We start from the raw sequence: 17,042 nt of genomic DNA on the forward strand, positions 1-17,042 counted from the left end.
GGATTCTTTAAAAAAAAAAAGAGGAAAGAAAAGAAAACGCTAATTTCATGTATTAAAGTTAAGGTTTTCATAATATGATTTAGGGAGATAGTGTCTTACAGTCATAATAAATGACCTTTAAAATAAAGGTAACGCACATTTATTGACTACTACATGCCAAACACTGAGCTAATAATCCTCACAAACAATGCTATATAAGGCAGAAACTTTCGTCATTCACATTCTGTGGGTAGGAAAACTTTCCCAAGATAATGAAGGTAGATGAGTGGAAGAGTGAGAATTCGAGCCAGATCTGCGGCACTCAAGGTCACAGGGACATGACTCCTCTTCAGTGAGGCCTCAGTTAAGAATCTCGGTCAAGGTCAGTAACCAAGGTTCTAAGCAATGCACCAGCACTTAGAGGAGTAAACACTACGGCTGATAAAGACGATATAATTCGCATCACAAAACATTGTTCTATCCAAGCATTCCTGTCTATGTGTTCATGATGGCTCGTAAGGAAAATAAACCAGAGCTCACTTTAAACTCTGTTTGTTCAGCTTGATCTGTTGACAGTCACGGGGAGGCTGACCTGCTGGAGAAACCGGCGACATAGCTGCTCGGAGCTCAGATTCCACCAGCCCTTTTTTCCTTAGGACAAGGAGATGGTCAAAGCTGCGCATACTCGACATGAGAAACACATGCCATCTTTTAGAAAGTAGAACACCGGATCTGAACTGAGAAATCAATTTAACTTAGAGAAAAATTAAAAAATAAAAACAAAGACGCATGACATCTTCCTAAGTCAACGCAGGGTGGTAGAGACAAAAAACTGGAAAACTGACTTTGAAAACAACAGAAGTCATGAAGTAGTTTAGGATAGGGGAGCACTTAGGCTAAAAGAAAGATGGGAGGGGCGCCTGGGTGGCTCAGCGGGTTAAGCCTCTGCCTTGGGCTCGGGTCGTGATCTCAGGGTCCTGGGATCAAGCCCCACATCAGGCTCTCTGCTCAGTGGGGAGCCTGCTTCCTCCTCTCTCTCTGCCTGCCTCTCTGCTTACTCGTGATCTCTGTCAAATAAATAAATAAAATCTTTAAAAAAAAAACAACAAAAGAAAGAGGGGAGAGAGGAAATGAAGGAAGGAAGGAAGGAGGGAGAAAAGGCAGAAAAAGAAAACCCTGCCACCCCATTACTTTGCTGATTCTCTAATATTTTCTGTTGGCCATTTTGCTTTTTCAATACAATAAAATTATCTCTTTATACGTCTTCGTCTGGATTCCATGTAAAGGATATACCACTCCTAGAAAACACTCCTTCAAATAAGTGACTTCTCCAGGTTGCCACGCTGTTCTCTACGGCTTGAAAAATAAAGAAGCTAAATCTCCTCAGGAAGAATTACAGAGGAGGATAAAAATGCATTGAATGTCTTCACTTATTACCCATCTAGATACCCACACCAAAGCACAGTTACCCATTACCAAAGAGGGCCACACATAGTCTTAAAAATAATTCTATTGTATTACATATACAAATACATATTATTTATATACTTAACATATTTTTTTATTTACAATATTCCAGCGATATACTATCAGGCAGAAACCACAGTGAAACAGAGCAAAGGGTAACAGTCATTATCTTAACTGAGTGTCACTGACCCAACCTGGTTTAGCTAACTTCCCATGCACGCAAAACACGTGGTTCAGTGATACATTTATAGGTCACAGAATGCTATCAGCCACCTTCCTGCTTCCCCCAGTTGAATTTTACACTTCTCAAGAGACAGCTGTATTTGTTCCTGGAGCCATTTATATCAGTAGTACTTATCTTTGTAATTATCCCTATTTAAATATTGGGAATTCAATCAACTATGACTTGTTGCCTCATTGAAGACTTAGATGAATGCTATGGAAGGACCGCATATAAAATGAATTACTATTAAAATAAATGCTTACATTCAACGAGGTATGAGGGAGACAAATATAGGAGAGGAAAACTTCCTAAAATCCTAAAGGAATTCTGCACTTAGATTGCTTTAAATGCTATCTTTGAGTTCTCATTATTACTTACAGAGACCCAAACCAAAAGTCATGATTAAGGCATGATGGCTATGATTTGGGGAAGAAATACAGGACTCCAATCAGCATACTCCTACTTAAAGCGAAGGTTTTGGCCCTAAAGGAAGAGTAGTGAAGTTGAAATTAAATGCTTACAGAATATATGTGCTGTTTTCATGATTCTCCCTCTGAACCATTCTAGCCATCTAACAGGCTGGCTATCAGCTCTCATGGGACCATAAGCTGGCTTCCACTGAATTTCGAAATTTAAAAAATATCTTGACAATATCATACACATTACTGTCTTTTGATTTTGAAATAGTTTAACTTTTACATCTTATATAATTACATTTAATATGTAAATCCCCCCCTACACACACATACCATACCTGTTGAAACCAAATTATATAAATTTTGCATGAGAGCAGATTTAGTAGCACTAAAGTCATCAATCTATTCTGGAGAAATGAAGGGCTTTTAAGCAATCAATTCTCATTCTTGACATCAGTTTAAAGCTATAGATTATATCTTGAGCTCTTAGCATCCTAAAACTTCATTAATCTCTGTCTCAGAGGCAGGAAAGCCTTATTCATGGATTTATTTATAGTCACTATTTATGTTTCACACATTCACTTTGAATCCCACATCAAGAAGAGTGATTTGTGGAATTATTTTTGATTTTGTAATCTTTAATCTATGATAGATGTTCTACCCTAAGCTGCAAAAATGGCTCTGCACCACACAGAATTTTAGATGAAGATTATGAGATTATACAGTTTAGAATAAAAATTTCCCTCCTGACCTAAACTGGAATGCAGAAGCCATTGTGTGATACCAGAATGTAGGTTCTTAGTATTCTTGATTAAGCCATTAAAAAAAAAAAAAACCAAAAAACTATGTACTAATCAAATATTCCTCCAATTTTTGCTTATGAAAGTCTTTTCATCTAACACTTTCATTGAACATGTCCTAAGGCGTTGTGTATTTTTATTTATTCAAAAATTTCTTTTTGAGGTTGTGGATTGTATTAATGTCAACTTTCTAGGTTGTGATATTGTACTGCATATAGTTATGCAAGATGTTATTACCCTTGAGGAAAATGAGGCAAAGGTATAGATGGTCTTTCTTACAAATGAACATCAATTTACAATGATCTCAAAATCAAAGTGCTAAAAAAGTTATTACCCTACAAAAGTTGACTAGAAGGTATTCTAGGCTATAGTTGAAATTCTTTTTTTTTTTTTTTTTAAAGATTTTATTTATTTATTTGACAGAGAGAGATCACAAGTAGGCAGAGAGGCAGGCAGAGAGAGAGGAGGAAGCAGGCTCCCTGCTGAGCAGAGAGCCCGATGTGGGACTCGATCCCAGGACCCTGAGATCATGACCTGAGCCGAAGGCAGCGGCTTAACCCACTGAGCCACCCAGGCGCCCTATAGTTGAAATTCTTGATTTGACTATAATTATTTGTACAATTGTTTGTTCTGAACCAGAGGCAAGTTGCATTCCTTCTCTGAGCATACCTTCTCTAGGTAAGATGCAAATAATTTCTCAGTTATCGTACTAAATAAATGAGACGACATATATTAAGAACCCAATACAATAGCAGATGTTCAAGAAATGGCGTGCACTGTTATTATTTATTTAGGTAAGCTGCTTTTTATTTTCCAGCTTAATACAAACTTCCAGTTAAAATACAAGATTAGCTGTATTACCAAGTCAAATGACTGAAGCCTTACGTAAGCTAAATTGCATCTTTCCCCGAAATTGTAATACAAAGTTGTGAAAACCAAATGCAAAGGCACCACAGCAGAAAGTCCAAGATCTTACCAAAAGACTCTATGTCCTTTTAAAGAGTCAAGATTCTTAAATTGCTCCATTACATGGAATTATGCCCTGCCATCATGCCAAATAAAGACTGTGGCAAACCAGAGGAAACAGTGAAGCCCTTTTATTTAATCAGAAATCCTACTGGAAGAGAAAACATAAACTGTGGATAAATGAAAAGCATCGTCCCCACATTTGGGAAAGTCACTTAAATATGCAGTAGGAATAAACACCTTCCCATTCAGTGTTATTATAACGACCAACTTCAGTCCAGTGTGCCCCTCTCACCATGTAGTCATAAAATATTAAACCTTTTGGGAGTTCCAAAGGATGATGAAGCAGCCTGTCAACATGAAATTTGGAGAGAACTCAGGACCCTGCAAAAGACCAAGTGTGAAAGGGATCCCCTGTCTTTAAAACAAAGCACTGTATGCCTGGGTGGATTCGTGAGTTCCTTTTTATCGTTTTTATCAGTAATGGGACAAGAATGCCACAAAGCATCACTCATCATATTCCAAAAAGAAAGGAAAATATTTGTGTCAGAATATTGAGACAGCTTCTGAAGCATCTGACCCAAAGGATGTGTCATATATGTTAATACCACTTCTCTCCGGTAAGGGAAGTCAAGTTTTGGCATGCAGCGTCTCTCGAACAATTCACTGTCTTTCACATGTCTTTTCCTAAAACAACTAATTACAGTTAATGCTATTTCATTAACTTACACCCGGCAGGAAAGTGCCTTTTTTTTTTTTTTTTAACCCTATCAGAATGTTATTTCTCTAGAAGAAAAGGCATCTCCTCTCTAGCAGTGCTATGAAATTTAAAAGCACAATTTCAGAGGAGGCTTTAGACACTGCCTAGGCTGACTGGGAGCTATCCACACCTATTTCCAATTCCTTTTATTTTAGAGTCTTAGGTAATTGTCACATCTTGCTTTTTCCTGTTATTCCTCCAAAGGTGGTGGTGGGGGCCACGGGCGGAGGGGGTAGTTTCACATAAACCTTGGCTTTCTGAAGCAAACCTGCTTTGGAAGTATTTAAGATAATTCATAGAGTCCTTCAAGGCAACAGATGACAGCGTTAATCCTTCTGAGTAACTACTTGCCGTGGAGAAACACAAGGAAAGGTACCAGGCAGGTATTTCTACACCAGCTCTTATTCACCTAAACAAAAGCTGGTTTGATTTAACTAGACTGGAAACACCTAGGCAGAGACAAAACCTCTGCCCTGGGGCACTGACACAAAGACATCCTGATTCCGGAATTTCCTCCCTCAGTTCACTGGGGCCTTCAGCAGCCTACAGGCATCACCCTGCCAACAGCTGTGACGGAGCATTCCCCTTGTATGTTAGCCCTCAAGACGTGTGTTTCCTTTTCCATTCATTTTAAGGACTATCGAATGCTTATTCAATTTCAGTCACTGTGCACAAACTGTCTGATTTCAAGCTCAAAATGCCAAGGGTCGTCTATTCTTCACTGCACTAACGTTAAAGACATGCTTGATAGAAGACGTCCAATTAAGTCTTGTTTTCCTCATTAGGCTTTTTTTCCAATTTTACTTTCTTATTTCTCTGTGTACACTTTAGCCTTCAAAGTTTCCTTAATAACACAACTCTGAAAAATTCTTTGGAGCCAAAAAGACTGTGAGGATACTCATAAGTAATTGTGTCATTTTTCAAGAGTGATGAGATCTGACGGATAAGTGAAATATAATCAGCAAAATACTGACTCCATGTGCACGTTTACCTTTTTTTAAAAAATGTGTTTGCTTTGAGAGTAACTTTTAAAGGAACTACGTCTTGTTTGCATTTTAAAGGTAATTATCGGCAGAAAGTAAAATATAATCCTCAATATTTATGACTACTATCATTTATTAAAAAAAAAGATAAATTCTAATATAGTTCACCAACTTCTCAAGGTGCTAAAGTATCCAAAACATCATAATCCAACAGAAATAATAATTGTGTTTTATTTTTTCAAAATTTATTTATTTATTTTTGAGAGAGAGAGAGAGAGAGAGCGCGTGCGCGAGGGCACAAAAGGCGGAGCATACCAGAGGAAGTTGAGGGAGGGGCACATGGAGAGAGAGAATCTTAAGCAGCCTCCAAGCCCAAAGTGAAGCCTGACACAGGGCTCTATCTCATGACCCGGAGATCATGACCTGAGCCAAAACCAAGAGTTGGATGCTTAACCAACTGAGCCACCCAAGGCGCCCCTACTTAGGTGTTTAAATAAGAAAGCAAAGATGGTGAGAGAAAATCCTACATTTGCTTTCCCTTCATCAGTGATCTTCCTACTGTATTTCCCAAATCAGCCCAGTGGCAGCCTGGCTTTACACAGAATTGGGAAAGCCCTACTTAATATCCTCACTTCTACATATGTGATATTCTCTGAGTTTTAATCTCAAAATGGTGATAACACTGCATTATGGGGATTAGAGGATATAAAAGCACCCATCAAGCCTAGTACTTCTTTCAATATATGTTCATCATTCTCTTCTGCTTAATTCAACTATTTCCAAGTTGGTATCAAAGTACTCCCTTTCCAAAAAAATGTTTACAATACACTTCAGTTTCAAAATTTAACCTCTTGAAAACTATACTCATATACCTTTCAGTTTTGTCCTAAGAGGATGCAAAAATTGATGGTTATATTGTATATAAAATCAGGTTCCTGTGATTTCAAAGTAATCTTAAATAAATAACAATTATGTCATCTTAAAGAGAGGAGCAAAATTTTAAAGTTCCAGTTTTAATGTTCAAAGCATTCAAATATATTAATAGCATTACTCAAATGGATAAATAGATGAAGACTACTTACGAGGACAGCATTTTCTTAAAGGTAAGAATCATATGATTGGTTTCGTTATAACTAACATGTAAAATGTATGAACCAGCACTGGTATGTTAGTGCATACTCCTGGACATAATACTAATATTAAAACAGAGTTCAGGATATGTTAAATAGCTAATCAATATCAAGTCTCATCTAGGCCTCCCTAACATTAAAAAAGGAAATGTGGACATCTGGGCTCTTTCCATAGTTTGGCTATTGTGGACACTGTTGCTATAAACATTCGGGTGCATGTGCCCCTTCAGATCACTACAGTTGCTGGAGGGGAGGCGGGTAGTAGGAATAGAGAGGCTGGGTGATGGATACTGGGGAGGGTATGTGCTATGGTGAGTGCTGTGAATTGTGTAAGACATGAATCACAAACGTGTACCCCTGAAACAGATAATACAGTATAGGTTAATAAAAAAAATTTTTTTAAGGAAATGTGATAGCATAATCATGTAAAGCAACTGCTACAAGAGTATATTTTATCTGGCATGGATAGAAAATGGCGTTGTTCCTTCAAGTCAATGACAGCATGGCACGTGGCATATACTATGCCTACAATGTATTGTAAAGAGTTTCCGAGTGTTTTGTTGATCAAATATAAACTTAGTGTTTGATAAGAACACTGCTATACGAACAGAGGGAAAAAAAGGTGGTGATTTTAGCTCTGTTCTCTCCTAAAATGATTGATTCTGAAGGTATTTTTTTTGTTTTAGATTTTTTATTTATTTTATTTGACAGAGATCACAAGTAGGCAGAAAGGCAGGCAGAGAGAGAGGGAGGAGGAAGCAGGCTCCCTGCCAAGCAGAGAGCCCAATGCAGGGCTCTATCCCAGGACCCCGGGATCATGACCTGAGCCAGAGGCAGAGGCTTTAACCCACTGAGCCACCCAGGCGCCCCTGAGGTATTTCTTTAAATGCATAATTCTTTAAGGCCAAAGAAAATCAGAAAGGAGTCAACAGTGATAAAATTTAAGAAACTGAAAGGTAGGTAGAGGTGCAGTCATTGAATCAGTGGGCCAAAACTTACCGGGGGACAGAATCAGGAAATGACCTGACTTTCATGAAAGAGCAACAAAAAAGCTCTGGGATCTGGTGGCAACAGGTACGGGTGGAAGTAGGAAGGACGATGGAACTAAAAACAGGAACACCGGTTGAAAATGATGACACCGTGTGACACTCCAAATCTGTTTCCCTGTAGTGGCAGAAGATGGATTTATTCCCTGCTCAAATTTGCTCCCCGAACAGAATAAAGTAGGGACTGGGGAACCGAATCAGAGTTGGGAGCAGTGATGTTATTGTGAATAAGGGAGTATGGAGGGGGTTGAGGAAATGTCTGAGACTCTCAGTCTTAATCCACTGAGCTCTCATTTCAGAGAACTGGCAGCCAGGATTATACCCTTAGAAAAGAGATTTGGGGAATCAGTGGGCTTTCAAGGAACTGACCCCGCCATCTCACAATATAGTGAAGACTGTAGTCAACAAACTCATTCACAGGCACAGAATGTCCAGTTAGTTTTTAAGTGGCCACCTAGAATTCTAGTCTTAGCCAGGTATCCATCTAGGGTTGAGGGTTAAATAAAGGAATTTTCAGTTATTTGAGTCCACAAAATTTTATCTCTGATGCCCCTTTTTCTCAGGAAATTCATGGGGGTTTTACATTCTTCCCAAACAGGAAGTGAACAAGAAAGAAAACAAGAGATCCTGAAAACAAGGGATCTAATCCGAGAAAATGGCAAAGGGAATACTCAGGATAATGATGGGGTGGGGATGTGCGTGGGGGAGACCCTCCCCCCCCCGCACCCAGGATGACAGCTGCATGGCAGGTCTAAATGGTAATCAGTCTAAATTGAAGTAGACCAGATTGTTTCAGCAGAGATTTCTTTTGATCAATAAAATTATAAGAAAACACTAATGTGTCTGGCTGTATCTGAGGGAGATTTACACAATTAGAGGCACAGTTTGGGGTTGAATGAGTGATAAATACATAGAAAAGCAAACTAAAAAAAACACAACTCTAGGGAAAATGAAGTAGAATAAGGCAGGAAAGGAAACACAGTCCTATTATAGTTCATGGCCCAGCTGTGAACCATGATCCCATGGTCACCATAATGTTCACAATGGATTTGGATCTTGATAGAATCAGGATACACTAGAGGAAGCAGTGATGGGATGTGTCTGCACACGTGGTAAACGCAGGAGAGTGGAAGAAAGTGAACACCTCACCCTCCAGAGAATGAAGTCAATGACAATCATAGATCATTCTTAAAGCCAAAAAATCAAGAAGCGACAACAAAAGCTGTTAGAGGAAGGTAGAAAGCTCAATTCTAAAAGAACCGGTTAAAAGAACTGGAAGCGTTTGCCTCCAAGGTACAGGAAAATAGTTTGCAGAGGAAAGTGGGGGCAGCTGCTATTTTTGTAACAAGCCTCAGAGAAATATTTGTGTCTTAAAACTATGTGTAGCTGTAACGCAGACAAAAATTAAAATGACATGTGAAAAACGTATATGAGGAGATTGAAAGGAGATTTCTTGATGATTGGGACGATCTTATTTTACTAATAATAGTGTCTTACGCTGCAGAACAAATGAAGATCTAGTCTAGAACTGTGTCTCAGTGCTGGAGCTATGCCATATGTGAATTATCAGACAAGCTGGTTGTTGAACTAGAAAAGAAGGCAGAGTGTCATTTATTCTGGTAAGAGATACTGACAGTTGACAGAATGGATAAGCTTCAATACATAGCTTAGAAAAGTCAATACAATAAATGCAAGTATTACCAAATTGAAATCTAGCCATCTAATTCTATGAGAAAGGCCCACTTTCTTTTTGCAATCCTATTAAAAAAAACCAAAAAAAAAAAAAAAAAAAAAGCCACCAAAAAAACCAGAGAACACATGGGTATATTAGCAAGAAAATATTCATGCAGAATTTCCAATCTGCTCCTCCCAAATATTCATGTTTGTTTGAAAATGAAAAGTACCTCCCCAACATCTTGTACTAAAACCTTTGCATCTGCTTAGTTTACAGTCTACAGCAATTTCTCACCACAAATTCAATGTGAAAACATCTTGTATCAGAATCTCCAAGCATGTTTGATGAAAATGCACTATTCCAGATAAAGAAAATTGTAATCTCTGACATCTGATAATATTGTTTTTAATAAACTCTTCAGGGATTTTTAATAATATATTTGATATCAAACCTATACTAAGCCTCTCCCAGGGTTTTTGTTTGTTTGACCATTTGGTTTTTTCCTTTAATCTGAGAGTTATAAGATCCCTCTGCTTCCACCAATTGCCTCTCTTTCTTCAAATCGTTCCAAACCACTTATATTACACTTACTCATGTAGTGTATTTATATAGGTATATAGGGGTGTGTGTGTGTGTATGTTACATTTTTCCCCCTCAAAACAAGGTAAGTTCTCAGAGACCTAGGGCAACGCCATATACATTTTTTAATTTTCTCACAACAAAATATCTCCTCAAATAATTCTTCAATGCCTACTGAAAGACTTAACAGGAAAACAGAAGAGGATACTGAGGACAAAGCATTTATTTTATCATTTTCAGTTGCAACAAACTTCTAGAGAATAATTCCACAGGTTTGGGGCCATATTAACTCTAAGCTTTAAATCTTTGTGGCTTTAGATATAAAACATGAGTCAATCAAACTTCAAGCTTTCCTAAATTCTTATTTATGACCCTTTGTATTTCAACTCAGTTGTCTGTTTGTCGTCTACCATTCCTGCAGTGGCACCAACTGCCTTTTCCTTTCTAACTACAAATCATACCATCTGTGAAATTCTTTCTAAGGTAGCTAGGAATTAACTGGAACAAAAAGAGTCAGTAGAAATGGAAGAGAGACCATGATCTTCACATGAAAGAGAGCACTGTGTCCATGGAGAAGAAATTGTTAGAAAAATACATTAAACAGCTCTTAGCCAAGGAAAAGCTTAGTCTCTGTAGCAATTGTGTAATTTCTTTGATGTAATAAAATACTGTCATCTCTAGACTCCTTGCATAAATATACAGTTACATTGTATATTTTAATAAAAACCTAATCACTCAAAAAGTGTTTCAGACGATGGTATAGACATGAAGTACTTGAAATAACTTCTTTCATTCTCTAAATACTACAAAAAATTCAAAGAACAATTTTTTTCTCTTAATTCTCTCTTAAGGTAAATAAAAATTTATTTTAAAGGTTTACAACCTAAATTTTTCACTCATTAAAACTGGTTTAATACAATATAGGAATGCAGTGCAATTTGTTATGAAGATCTGCAATTTTTAAAAAATCTTGACAGTCTAACCCTGAATTTGCTTCCTATGGAGCTATGGAGTTGGGGTTATGATACTGCTCTAAGGGTTTTTATTCCAGGTATGCTGCTTTATTTTTCCTCTAAGAAAATGAACTTGATACCTTGTTTGAGAGTTACTTAGAATTTTTCTTAACCTGAACATAAAAGCAAATTTGGCCTTCAGTTAAGACTTTTCCTTACATGATATTAACAGTGAAATAACCTACTGGCACATGCCAGAAGGGACTGAAAAAATAGCCCCCTCCTCCTTTCTCCCTCCAACTTCAATATTCACTGAGCTGCTTTGTTCTCTGTATCCCGCATAATTAATAACTACTTTGGCAATCAGTCATGCATTCCTTAATGGCACCTCAGGCATCAAGTGTCCTTCTAAGCCTTCCCCACAGAAACCATACACCATTCTATAGTGCATACTGGCCAGGCACTGGGACTTAACTCTGGACAAGTCATTTACAAAATCACTGTTAAGGAAAACCCATAGTTGGGATTATAAAGTGGCTACAATACTTGCATGCCATTCTCTAGCATTATTTAATCTCTGGGTATAAGTTTACAAAAAGGAATTAAAAAAAAATGTGAGTCCAAACAACTGTTGCTAACCAGTAAAAAAAAGAAAATAGCAAAGAATAGGAAAAATTGAGAAGCAACTTAAAAGATGAGTTTCACGGGTTGCTGTGAGTTAAAAGAGCCTTCGGTTCATTCATCACCCCACACGCTCCTCTTTTCAGACAATAAAGGCAAGAAGATAAAAATATATGGAGTCAATTAGTACGGTAGCTTTAACATGTACTTCTCTTAATCTAAACCGATCCATTTATTACATGAAAAATGCGAATAAATGAATTGCTGAAAATATTGTGTTATTACTTCTGGGCTAAAGCTTAGATTAAAACTCCTGAAAAAACAGTATATTCAACAACAGTGTTTTAAAAGAAATCAATTGTATTTTAATCATTCTTCAAAATTTTAACCAGATTGGAGAGAGAGAAAAAAAATCCCCACATCTCATAACCATTTTAAAACATATATATTACAAACAATATATACTCAAGAGGAAATAGTTCTATATGCAAAGAATAAAACCACTAAAAATATTCATATTTGGATTTGTATCTTTTATTTAAAAATAAGCAATTTTTGAAGTAATTTTTGAGGTAATTGATTAAAATATGCAATATTTTATATTAAGACTTTTTTTTTTTTACAAATAAACTTTTAATAATGTCTTTTGATGCTAGGAGAAAAGATGCTATTTTTCAGCTTTGTAGATTTTTTAACATTTTAAAATAATGGTGCTTACAGTATAGTACACAGAGTAAAACATACATAATCTATTATAAATTACTCCAAAATTAAACAAGAAATTTTCTTTGTAAGAGATCCGAAATGTGTGCTGGGCTCTCAATGTGTGTGGCCTCCAAACAGAAACAAGCTTGCACTGTTTTATTTCAGTTTTGCTTCATTTCTTCCCAAACAATCTCTCACTGCTAATCTACCAGCCTCCCCCCTTTTTAAGCATGAAGGAAAAAAAAAATCAAAGACATTATTAACTCCTTATGCACAATCATAAAAGCTGCATATATATTGTTTGGCATCAGTTTACATGGACCTTTTTTTTTCCTTTATTAATGGGCCATAATTGGGGAGTCTATTATTTCCATAAATAATTCTTGAAAATAACATTGAAATGTTACATTTTAAACTTATACAGTGAATCCAGTATTTTTTTTTTTTAAGCTATAAACAACTAGCTACAATTTCAGGTAAACATCTCATGCTAAAGATTTTTCTAAAGTAAAACTCAGCCTATAATATCAACTTAAAATAGTAAAGTGCAAAGATAAATTTTATTTATGTTTTACTCTAAGGTATCTAGGAATCAAGAAAATGACACTGAAATCTTAATACAAAAAAAACCAGGGTAACTACATCTAAAAGAATACAAAAAATCTTTATTAAATTAACATCACTTTATTCAAAGTAATAAATAATCTCTTGTTTTACCTATATGCGCTCTCATTCATTAGTCTGGGGAAAAGAGTGGGTAAATCATCTGACAAAGGTGAACTTGGTTTTTAATGACAACATGTGTATGGAACACCGTTTCTGAAATTTTTAAAACTACTACTGCTAAGATACACACTGTCTAAGATTGGTATAGAATCAACCAACTTGAAAGGTTGGCTAGAATCAGACATATCCATTCATGGTTCCAAAGAAGCCTGCAGAGTGATCCCCCTTACTTGTAAACTATAAAGAATATTAAAATAGAATTTCTCCATAATTGTCCCTGGGGAAAAAAAATGGATTAAACTCAAAGTTTCTGTTGGTTTTTGAATAAATGCAAAATATGAAGTTAATTATAAAAAGCAGATAAGTATGATTATACACAGTAATGGTTATAATGTCGTTAAGTATGCACCAATGTCTTTACTCCAAATGTTCCGCTCCCCACCAGAAAGCGAGAGAGACAGAGAGAGAGGGAGAGACCAGTTTTACCATCTCACGACTGGGAGAATACCTGCTGTCATTACTGCAGTTCACCAGTGCTCTAGCTTATGAATCAGCAACATTACACAACGGTAACAAGGGGAACAGAGTAAATGAAAGTCAGGGCAGCTCCACATTTAGACAACTCTGAGGGGAACTGGCTGAACTTCCATGAGGTACTAGTGAGCAACTGCAATGTATCTGGCTTTGTGCTAGGCGCTCAGCAGCAAACCTCAATTCCGCAAGTTAATAGTCCATTAAGGACTTGGGATTCGCATCGATGCATCATTTGTATCATGACAGAATAAAGAAACCAATGTGGCCAGTGGTCCCTAAAAGTCCTATTTTGCTGTGGCGGGTTGCATTCAATTAGACCAATGCCTCTGGGAAGCTGGGTGTGCTAATGATGAAGTTAATCCTGGAAGAGTGGGGAATCAGAGATGATCCAGGGGTTGGAGGGCACATGCCCTTGAGCAAATGCCAGAAGAACTTTTAAGTCTCTTCTTGAAAAGGCAAACTTTCTTCCCTTGGGCTTTCATTCATTGATACACAGATAAGGTTGATGGATTGTTGCCCTGTTTGTAATAACGTTGTGGGGAGGAGAGGCATGGAGAGAGGGATGTCATTTAGCAATACACAATAATAATTCAAAACATTCTGGAAGGCTTAACAGCAAAACCACTTGTTAAATTTTCACTAAACAAATCCCAGTTTTCTACAGAAATGATGGACAGTAGGAGGGTGGTTGTGTGGGAGAGAAGGAAACATGGAACCAAGACAAAGGAGAAGTGAATAAAAGGCAGATAAATTGCCAAAATAAATTTAACAGAACCGAAGCTTGTGAGATTACAAGAATCATGTATCTATAATCACCCTGGAGAACATTCTGGCAAAATTAAGATCACCAAATCACACCTTATTAGGCAATGCAGGACTACGCTGTCACGTTATCTTGTTTCTTGCAGACCAATGGCTGCTGTTTTTTCCTAAGCATGAGACAAATTAAAAAAATATATTTCCTATGTCGTATCTCTACATATCTCCATTTTCTGCAGCCCATCACGGGTCAACGTGGGTACCACAAAAAACGTGGCACCGTAGATGCCGGGAGAATGTCAATTCACAGACTACCAAAACCCACATTTGCAATTTTATCAAAGGATTACAGCAACTATTGAAAAATGCACTGAATTTAATTTTAATGATGTAACCGGTGATACAGCTTTCTTCTAAAGTCTCTCAGAAGCAGTTTCTGATCTTAATCACAATAAATCTCCAGAAGCAGGTCAAACCACGTGGCAGAGCCCTTTTGAGTCAAGAGGATGGGTAATACTTACTGCAGATCCTTATGATGCTTTATCTGATTTCAAGGTTCAGGAGCCTGCTTTACGCTCAGTGATAAAAATACCAGGTGTCAGCGAATCTTCTGTTAGTTAAGCTGGAGTGAGTGAGCGGTATGATCAACTCAGCATTCAAGTACTTATTAAGAGCCTGTAATGCACCCAGAACTGAGTACAACACTATAAATTTCCTTTACATTTATCTTTACATAAGATATGGATTTATTTAATCCGCACAGCTCCTGGGTTATCCAACTAACTAACCCATGCTGTCATAAAATTAGGAAAAGACAACCCTTGGTGTCGACATATGTACATATATTTTAGCTTCATATACGTATTAATCTGTAGCATGATCGCGAATTCCTAGCTATAAACATCTAAATTAATACAATGTGAAAAGAACAGTTTATTTAACATATAAATATCTTCTCAGCTTCAAATTTATTTTTGTCACATGTTTGGGATAAATACCCTTTATTTTATGTATTATTTTAAACATTTGTATCTATTTTTTCATCATACCCAGAATACCGAAAACCCATTTACTATTTTTCTCATATTGCTTACAGTAATTCTGAAGTATTCATACAAATACAAAGATGCCACGTAGTATGCTTTTTAAATATGATCAATAATATAACCATTTAAAATAACATAGAAAATAAGATCTTCAATGATTTTGACAGAAGGTTTAGCAAACCAGCAGGCACATTGGCAACACAACAGAGTTTGGGTTACGTGCATTAAAACCTGTGCTTTTTCTGGGTATAAGAACAATGCACACAGCAAACTAGCAATTCGTGAAGCCAATTAGGAAATATGGAATCAATATTAAAATTTATATATTATATTCATATTGTAATGTTAAGGTGAAGTTTCCTTTTTTGGTTGTTCAGTATGCCCCGGGCATGAAATAAAGGGTACAAGCAATCAGGATATAAACTAAAATTATAGTAATAATTATAATTAGGCAAAGTAGATTTCCTAAATACCCATGATAATTTCAAAACATCTTTTTTGAAACAAAAGAGCCAGAAATATTATTTAAGCAGGGTAAGTAGGAAAATGGAGATAACTACTTCTTAAGATGTATTTTACTATAACATTGGTAACATTAAAAAGAATAGTAAATTTATCTTTCTCAATAAAAAGAAAAAGGTTATGCACATATTCATAAACAACACATTTAAAAAATATTTTTCGGAAGGTTCAGGTAAGGAGGATGCCACCTTAACTGGAGGGGAACAGTAAGACAGCAAATTAAGAACATGAACTTCTAACGCAATTACAGACATGAATCTAGCTAAAATGGCATTAATGTCAAATTGTGCTGGCTTTCTAGTTCTGCAATGTATTTATTCCAAATATACAGGTGAATTTGAAAATTAGAACCATTACAATCCCGTGTTAAGCTTCAAAGTTTTCATCTTTAAAGTGAGAGTAACAGGTAGCAAAATGCAAAGGAATATCATATAAGAAAGGTCTCCAGAAAAGCTAGAAAACTAAAATCGTATTTTATCATTTAATATGATTCAAACTTGAAATTCAGGAAGACATTATACTGTCCAAATTTTGATGGTGATCTAAATGCTATGAGTAATAAATACACAGATTTTCCCTTTTTTTTTTTTTTCAGGAGAAAACGTTACCCACATATGTAACTTCCCATAAATACTGAAATATCAGTGAGTGGCAGAGGAATGGTTATGATGCAATCTCCTAAATGTTGTAAAAAACAAGTTATCTCATTGCACTGAAAAAGGTATTTCACCGGACTAATGATCTATAGTAAGGAATTCAAGTTATTTGTGATACTACAGTGATGTTTATGGATAAGAAAAAATCAAGTGAAGGAAAGGTCTTTGTTTTTGGTTTTTCCTGATTCTTTTTAAAATAAGTCCACAGAACAGTAACTCAATTAAATAAGGAAATCTCTAAATGATACTTACTGGCACAACAATGTTGTAGTGGATGCAGAACCCAGGTTCAGAAGGAAAATATTCATCAGATACAAATCTTATCCTGATTTGATTTCCTTTAGAAATCTGTTTTCCTGGCACAGTTCCAGAACCACACCAGCGCCCTAATATAGTTCCATCACTGGGTTCTTCAACTTCTACAAAGTCATACCTGCAAGACACAAAGACAAAAGAGACATAAAGTCCTATGATCTGCTACTGTAGCAATTCAAAG

General features: G+C 36.4%; 1 protein-coding gene across 6 annotated transcripts in view; it reads right to left on the reverse strand.

Annotated features, from left to right (window-relative positions):
* Window positions 1-17,042, reverse strand: part of PDGFC (platelet derived growth factor C) — a 202,535-nt gene that overhangs the window by 37,650 nt on the left and 147,843 nt on the right. For all 6 annotated transcript variants that reach the window (XM_044224678.1, XM_044224680.1, XM_044224682.1 and 3 more), the window contains one exon: window positions 16,799-16,979. In XM_044224678.1, coding sequence (XP_044080613.1) covers window positions 16,799-16,979 — 181 coding nt within the window. The remainder of the gene's footprint in view (window positions 1-16,798; window positions 16,980-17,042) is intronic.

This window comes from Neovison vison, chromosome 11 (assembly GCF_020171115.1).
Source record: "Neovison vison isolate M4711 chromosome 11, ASM_NN_V1, whole genome shotgun sequence".
In the NCBI taxonomy this organism is placed as follows: domain Eukaryota; kingdom Metazoa; phylum Chordata; class Mammalia; order Carnivora; family Mustelidae; genus Neogale; species Neogale vison.